This window comes from Triticum urartu, chromosome 1, assembly GCF_003073215.2.
Source record: "Triticum urartu cultivar G1812 chromosome 1, Tu2.1, whole genome shotgun sequence".
In the NCBI taxonomy this organism is placed as follows: Eukaryota; Viridiplantae; Streptophyta; class Magnoliopsida; order Poales; family Poaceae; genus Triticum; species Triticum urartu.
In genome coordinates, this window is record NC_053022.1 from 88,831,913 (window position 1) to 88,840,602 (window position 8,690).

The 8,690-nt window shown below is 46.2% G+C and overlaps 1 protein-coding gene across 1 annotated transcript; it reads left to right on the plus strand.

Annotated features, from left to right (window-relative positions):
* Nucleotides 1-5,954: 5,954 nt before the first annotated feature.
* Nucleotides 5,955-7,558, plus strand: LOC125512338 (BTB/POZ and MATH domain-containing protein 2-like). Its single transcript, XM_048677455.1, has 2 exons — nucleotides 5,955-6,177; nucleotides 6,314-7,558. Coding segments are annotated over exons 1-2 (1,047 nt in total). The 5' UTR covers nucleotides 5,955-6,176; the 3' UTR covers nucleotides 7,360-7,558.
* The last annotated feature ends 1,132 nt before the right edge of the window (nucleotides 7,559-8,690 follow it).

The following is an 8,690-nucleotide window of genomic DNA, read 5'->3' on the forward strand; positions in this document are numbered from 1 at the left end:
GGAGACTTCATATCTCTCAATCCGGGCATTTGCTTGAAATATTAGCTTCAACTCCTGGAACATCTCATATGCTCCATGACGTTCAAAACGTCGTTGAAGACCCGGTCCTAAGCCGTAAAGCATGGCACATTGAACTATCGAGTAGTCATCAGCTTTGCTCTGCCAGACGTTCTTAACGTCGTCAGTTGCATCAGCAGCAGGCCTGGCACCCAGCGGTGCTTCCAGGACGTAATTCTTCTGTGCAGCAATGACGATAATCCTCAAGTTACGGACCCAGTCCGTATAATTGCTACCATCATCTTTCAACTTTGCTTTCTCAAGGAACGCATTAAAATTCAACGGAATAACAGCACGGGCCATCTATCTACAATCAAACATAAACAAGCAAGATACTATCAGGTACTAAGTTCATGATAAATTTAAGTTTAATTAATCATATTACTTAAGAACTCCCACTTAGAAAGACATCCCTCTAATCTTCTAAGTGATCACGTGATCCAAATCAACTAAACCATAACCGATCATCACGTGAAATGGAGTAGTTTTCAATGGTGAACATCACTATGTTGATCATATCTACTATATGATTCACGCTCGACCTTTTGGTCTCAGTGTTCCGAGGCCATATCTGCATATGCTAGGCTCGTCAAGTTTAACCTGAGTATTCTGCGTGTGCAAAACTGGCTTGCACCCGTTGTAGATGGACGTAGAGCTTATCACACCCAATCATCACGTGGTGTCTGGGCACGACGTACTTTGGCAACGGTGCATACTCAGGGAGAACACTTTTATCTTGAAATTTAGTGAGAGATCATCTTATAATGCTACCGTCAATCAAAGCAAGATAAGATGCATAAAAGATAAACATCACATGCAATCAATATAAGTGATATGATATGGCCATCATCATCTTGTGCTTGTGATCTTCATCTCCGAAGCATCGTCATGATCACCATCGTCACCGGCGCGACACCTTGATCTCCATCGTAGCATCGTTGTCGTCTCGCCAATCTTATGCTTCTACGACTATCGCTACCTCTTAGTGATAAAGTAAAGCATTACAGAGCGATTGCATTGCATACAATAAAGCAACAACCATATGGCTCCTGCCAGTTGCCGATAACTTGGTTACAAAACATGATCATCTCATACAATAAAATTTAGCATCATGCCTTGACCATATCACATCACAACATGCCCTGCAAAAACAAGTTATACGTCCTCTACTTTGTTTGTTGCAAGTTTTACGTGGCTGCTACGGGCTTAGCAAGAACCAATCTTACCTACGCATAAAAAACTACAACGATAGTTTGTCAAGTTGGTGTTGTTTTAACCTTCGCAAGGACCAGGCGTAGCCACACTCGGTTCAACTAAAGTTGGAGAAACTGACACCCGCCAGCCACCTGTGTGCAAAGCACGTCGGTAGAACCAGTCTCACGTAAGCGTACGCGTAATGCCGGTCCGGTTCCAACGGTCAGATTTCAAACACACACGGCAACTTTACTTGGACTACAAGCAAAGCTGACTTATCCAACTCTGGACAAGATTTGCTCTCATAGTCTTCACTCGAAGACATATGATTTTGGTTAAGCATCACTTCAGTCATTCTGACTGGTTTCCTTGGACCCCACTTAACAGTACGGTGGTTCCTATGACTCAACAAAGAAGAAAAAGAACGACGAAAGAACTAAGTCTTCGCGCTCCATAGTCTTCATGTGATGTCTTCTCTTGTCATAGTCTTCAATGTGAATGTCTTCACATACCACCTTTGACTTCAATGTCTTCTTACATTTTTAGGGGTCATCTCTGGTAGGAAAACCGAATCAATGAGGGACTTCTACCTGTGTTATCCTGCAATTCTCACAAACACATTAGTCCCTCAACTAGGTTTGTCGTCAATACTCCAAAACCAACTAGGGGTGGCAGAAGATGCACTTACAAGTAGTATATGCTTATAACGCCCCAGACACACCTGCCGGTGGTCGTTACTCATGGCGGGATCTAGACTGTGTTGGGGAACGTAGTAATTTCAAAAAAATTCCTACGCACACGCAAGATCATGGTGATGCACAGCAACGAGAGGGGAGAGTGTTGTTTATGTACCCTCGTAGACCGGAAGCGGAAGCGTTATAACAACGCGGTTGATGTAGTCGTACGTCTTCATGGCCCGACCGATCAAGCACCGAAACTACGGAACCTTCGAGTTTTTGCACACGTTCAGCTCGATGATGATCCCCGGACTCCGATCCAGCAAAGTGTCGGGGATGAGTTCCGTCAGCACGACCGCGTGGTGACAATCTTGATGTTCTACCGTCGCAGGGCTTCGCCTAAGCACCGCTACAATATTACCGAGGATTATGGTGGAGGGGGGCACCGCACACGGCTAAGAGATCAATGATCAATTGTTGTGTCTCTGGGGTGCCCCCTGCCCCCGTATATAAAGGAGTGGAGGAGGGGGCCGGCCAAGGAGGGTGGCGCGCCCAACGGGGGGAATCCAACTCCCACCGGGAGTAGGACTCCCCTTTTTCCTATTAGGAGTAGGAGAGGGAAGGAAGAGGAAGGAGGGAGGAAGGAAAGGGGGGGCCGGCCCCCCTCCCAATTCGGATTGGGCTTGGGAGGGGGGGCCCTCCCTTGCTCGTTTCCCCTCCTTTCCACTAAGGCCCAATAAGGCCCATATACCTCCCGGGGGGTTCCGATAACCTCCCGGTGATCCGGTATTGTCCCAATCTTACCCGGAACCTTTTCGGTGTCCAAATATAGTCGTCCAATACATCGATCTTTATGTCTCGACCATTTCGAGACTCCTCGTCAAGTCCGTGATCACATCTGGGACTTCGAACAACCTTCGGTACATCAAAATATATAAACTCATAATGAAACTTTCATCGTAACGTTAAGCGTGCGGACCCTACGGGTTCGAGAACAATGTAGACATGACCGAGACACGTCTCCGGTCAATAACCAATAGCGGAACCTGGATGCTCATATTGGCTCCTACATATTCTACGAAGATCTTTATCGGTCAGACCGCATAACAACATACGTTGTTCCCTTTGTCATCGGTATGTTACTTGCCCGAGATTTGATCGTCGGTATCTCAATACCTAGTTCAATCTCGTTACCGGCAAGTCTCTTTACTCGTTCCATAATACATCATCTTGCAACTAACTTATTAGTTGCATTGCTTGCAAGGCTTAAGTGATGTGTATTACCGAGAGGGCCCAGAGATACCTCTCCGACAATCGGAGCGACAAATCCTAATCTCGAAATACGCCAACCCAACATGTACCTTTGGAGACACCTGTAGAGCACCTTTATAATCACCCAGTTATGTTGTGACGTTTGGTAGCACACAAAGTGTTCCTCCGGTAAACGGGAGTTGCATAATCTCATAGTCATAGGAACATGTATAAGTCATGAAGAAAGCAATAGCAACATACTAAACGATCGGGTGTTAAGCTAATGGAATGGGTCATGTCAATCACATCATTCTCCTAATGATGTTATCCCGTTAATCAAATGACAACTCATGTCTATGGTTAGGAAACATAACCATCTTCGATTAACGAGCTAGTCAAGTAGAGGCATACTAGTGACACTTTGTTTGTCTATGTATTCACACAAGTATTACGTTTCCGGTTAATACAATTCTAGCATGAATAATAAACATTTATCATGATATAAGGAAATAAATAATAACTTTATTATTGCCTCTAGGGCATATTTCCTTCAGACTGGTCCCACAAATCAATACTAGTCTTTTCTGCGTACTTTGTGCTCACTCGTGCGCATCCGGGAACAATTTTTCGGTCGGTCACCCATCCTGAAATTACTCCAAGCTGAGCACGCTTAACTTTGGAGTTTTTTCTGAATGGAATCTCGAAAAAAAAGGAATTCCTTATTGATATGAGTAGTCTATCATCCCTAATAAGCCAGGCTAGCACATACACCCTCACTTAGAGGAACCTACGTCCTCGTCAGGCCACATGAACGTCCCCTCTTGGTGCACACGTCTATGCATCCAGTCCGATACATGTGCCATGCCGTGTGCCACGACGGGTCACAAATATCATGAACAATATGACCGCGCACCTGTCCGCAAACATCCGTGTAACCACGCGGGGCGGCTCTGATACCAGCTTGTAACGCTCCAGACACACCCGCCGATGGTCGTTACTCCTGGCGGGATCTAGACTGGCCCCATAAATCAATACTAGTCTTTTTGCGCACTTTGTCCTCACTCGTGTGCATCCGGGAGCAACTTCCCGGTCGGTCACCCATCCTGAAATTACTCCAAGCTGAGCATGCTTAACTTTGGAGTTCTTTTCGAATGGGCTCCCGGAAAAGAAGGAATTCCTTATTGATATGAATAGTCCATCATCCCTAATAAGTCAGGCTATCACAATGCTGCATGTCTGCATACCTCACGTGGACAGATAAGGGTGTGTGGTCTTTTATCCCTTAATTGTAGGACCAACCATGTCTTAGGTAAAGTAGATGCATGCATCGGTTACCGGTTAATTTGCTAGTTGTTGGGTAATATCCTTCAACAACCCATATCATGCAAAAAAAAAAACTCCAAGGACCCGCTAAGGGATGGGAGTATGTACTCCCAGGAGTACGGAAGAGGAGTAGTTACCCCACATATAGGGAAAATTCATCCTACCATCCAGGGGTAGTTACCCCACAAATTTCATATACTACCATATAGTATTATATATACTACTTAATCATTATAAATATGTTCATATATTATATATAACATATTCTAAAGTGAGGTACATGAAAAAATTGCTAATTGGCCCATGATTTTTATTATATTTGTGAATACATATATATTTGTATGTAAAAAAGAGCATATTAAAAATACGATGCATACTACTTAAAAAGTAGTATATATACTATCTAAATATTTATATATATACTACATACTACACGTACATACTCTCTGATTTGATAGATACTACATACATCATACAAAACTCAAGTGGTGGTAACTACCACTGGTGGTATATATTCTAAGTTGAATACATCAATTAATTGTGACACCTTCAAAATTAGGAAGCATAATACATAGTACCTCCTCCGTCCCAAAATTCTTGTCTTAGATTTGTCTAGTCTAAGACAAGAATTTTGGGACGGAGGGAGTATAAAAGAATTGAATGAGAGATATTTAAGAAATTGTTTACCCGGTCAAAATCGGGTGGCCAAATTATAATTGAAGACCTCAATCGAATGTGAGCTCTTTAAAATTAGGGAGCTTAGTGTTATAGAGGATATAAAAGAATTTAATGAGATAGCTTTGAGAAATTGTTGACCTGATCAAAATCGAGTGACGCAATCTTAATTGAAGACCTCAATTGAATGTGGGCTCTTTAAAACTAGGAAGCATAGTGTTAAAGAGGATATCATAGAAAGGCCTATGTGGTTCTTCGAAATGAAACAGTTTGAGCTGCTTGATGACAGGATTGGAAATTGTTGTCTTGTCTAGGAAATGTCATGGTGATAAGCAAGTGTCAGTGGAATTCGGCTTGGGTGGCAGAATTCCTACGGCAGACAAATCAGAGCAAGTGTCACCTGCTTGACATGCAAGCCTATGGCAGAATTTTCTGAGAATGGCTAATCAGCCGAGAAATACGCATAAACAGTTCATCTGCCATAGCTCAAAAGCTGCAAAGATGATCAAAATCATTTGCTCAGACTAATCAGCCAGGAAATATGCATAAACAATTTATCACCCGACAAAAAAATCATAGCATTGTTAGAGGCTAATTGAATTTTTTCCCGGGGAAAATCATTGTCTCACAAACTTTGAATATTATACTAAGACCAGAAGATCAATTCTTACACATAATCAAAGTGGAAACAATTTAGTAGTCAAGTTCCTCGATGGTGTGAGCTGCCGGATGCTGGAACGTGAGGTGTTGGTCTCCCGAGCAGACTAGAGAAAGGGGTAACAAAAGTCGTTGGTACTGTTGGTTGTTAGAAGCCTGCACGAACAAAGCCGCCGGTTCTATTGTTCGACTCGAGGTTCCCCGGCCAAATTTAGCGTGGAGCAAGTCTCGCAAGCGCCGCAAGAAAAAAGTCTCGCAAGCGCCGGCGGCCACGAGAGCAGCCTCGGCTCCGACCGATCGCCGCCAGCAGTAGGCCGACCTCCGGCGGCTGGCGAGCAAGCCAGTAAGCGCCCACCTCTTGTGTTCTTGCTCGGTCCGTCGAGCTTTTGTGGCGTGTGCCAATTTTTGTGGTGATTTCTTCTGCTTGCTCAATCTTTTTGGTGGTAGTTTGTGATTACTGATGCTTCAAATTTGTTCAGTGAGCCAGCGAGCTGGCGAGATGGCAGAGCCAGAGGCGCGGATCACCACTGTGGGTTCTTCAGCCTTCAGGTTCAGAGTAGACTACGAGCAAAGCAAGAAGCTTCCCATTGGCAAGGCCATCCACTCCGACGTCGTCTCCGCCGGTGGACACCACTGGAGGATCGAGTTCTTCCCGCGTGGCCAGAGCGAGGCCGAAAAGGGCGAGTATGTCTCCATCTTCTTCAGGCACATGAGCAAAACCAGAAGGATCAGAGCCATCATCGAGGCCTTCGTCATTGGCAGCGACGGCAATCCATCTGCGCCGGACATACTGCAGAGGACATTTCAAACCTTTGAAATCAACGGAGATAAAGGCCGCCACGACTCCTGGGGATGGAATCGGTTTGCCAAGGGAGCTATTCTGGAGAAAATTTTCTTAGCAGAGAGGCACGTCACGTTTGTATGCGCCATCATACTCATTGATGACAAACCTGCTATTCTTGTCCCGCCTTCAGATATCGGGACTCATCTTGGCCGCCTGCTTGATCGTACTGACGGCACAGATGTGTCATTCATCGTTGGTGATGAGACATTCCATGCTCACCGGGCGGTGGTTGCTGCCCGCTCACCGGTCTTCAGAGCACAGCTCTTCGGTTCCATGTCCGAGGCTACAATGTCATCCATTAGATTGCACGACATCACGCCTGCAACATTCAAAGTTATGCTTGGGTTTATATACATGGATGAATTCCCCGGAGAAGACGAGTCTAATGACTATTCCACTGAGATGCTCCAGAATCTAGTCGCCGCGGCTGATCTATACGCACTTGATCGGCTGAAGGTTATCTGTGCCCAGAAGTTATGGAATACAGTTTCAGTAGATACAGTTGCAACTATGTTAGCTTGTGCCGAAACCTATAACTGTCAGGAATTGAAGAACAACTGCATTGACTTCTTCGCGGTGGAAGCAAATTTTAAAGAGGCCATGTTCACTGATGGTTATGCCTTGTTGCTTCTAAAATTCCCATCGATTACCGCTGAGCTCAAAAGGAGGGTTCGGGCATAAACACGTGTATACTTCAGGCGTTCAAGCAGAGTTTTAGTATGGTGTTTTGGTTTTGGTGAGTGGTATCTGACATCTTGTGGATCATATAATCTGTATTTGCCGAGGGAGGGAGCCTGGAAGCTAGATATTGTAGAATCATGTTCTTGAAGTGTTGGGCTTAGTTGCTATCGAGTATTGATACCGATAAATCATATAATTGCCAAATTAGCAACTCATTTCTCTGTTTTTCTCTTTGTTCTTTTGGTACATGTGGTGTCATGACTTTTAATGTTAACTCCATGGTGCTATATGATCAATACGTCATCCATCAGGCCACACGACATCAAACCTGCAACATTATGCTTAGGTTCATTTACAAAGATGATGCCGGGAGAAAACGAGCTTCAGGACTCTTCCGCTGAGATATTTCAGGATCTACTCGCTGCGGCTGATCGGTATGCACTGGACCAACTAAAGATTATTTGTGCCCAGAAGTTATGGGAAAGTGTATGTAGAATTGTAGATACAGTTGCAACAATCTTAGGCTGAAACTTACAACTGTCAGGAGTTGAAGAACAAGTGCATTGACTTCTTTGTTGTGGAGGGAAACTTCAAGGAGGCCATGTTCACCATGGTTATGCGCTGCTGGTTTCTGATATTACCATCGACTATTGTTGAGCTCAAAAGGAGAGTTAGGGTATAATGTAGTAGTGAGATACATCTGTGGGTGTATATAGTTCAGGTTTTAGAGCATAACTCTAGTGTGGTATTTTGGAATTGGTGAGTGGTATCGGGTAAGGTATCCAGCATCTTTTCACTGATTTTGTTCTTCCAGAATGTGAAAAAAAATGGAGCCGGAGCGAGGCGGCCGGGGGCCCTGCCTCCGTGCGCCTCCAGCTCCTCCCCGCGCGCATCCCTCCTCCCGCCGCTGTCAGCCTGCGCCGCCGGCCCTCGGCCGCGTGATGCTGGCGGCGGTGGGCTTGCCCTTCCCCGCGCGCGGTCCTCCCCTGCTCGGGCGGTGATGGCCGGCGGCGGTGCGCTTCGGCCGGTGGCGGTCCGGCGTCCTGGTGTGGAGGCCGCCGGTGCTCGCCTTGGTGGTGCCGCCTCTTGGCGGCGGGGTGGTCCGATGGTGCTGGCCGGCCGGGGGCGCGTCCCTGGCCCAGATCTGGGCCCGTAGGGTTCCCTCTGGGTCCTTGCGGATCGGCTCCGGCGCGACCGCGACGCTCTCTGTATGGGGAGGCTGGGGAACGGCTTGGACTGGGACAGCGACGCCGGCGGCGTTCCAGCTGCTGCGCGGAGGCGGGAGCTGTCCGGGCCTTTGAGGGCCCGGACGAGCCTGTGGGGCCACGGGC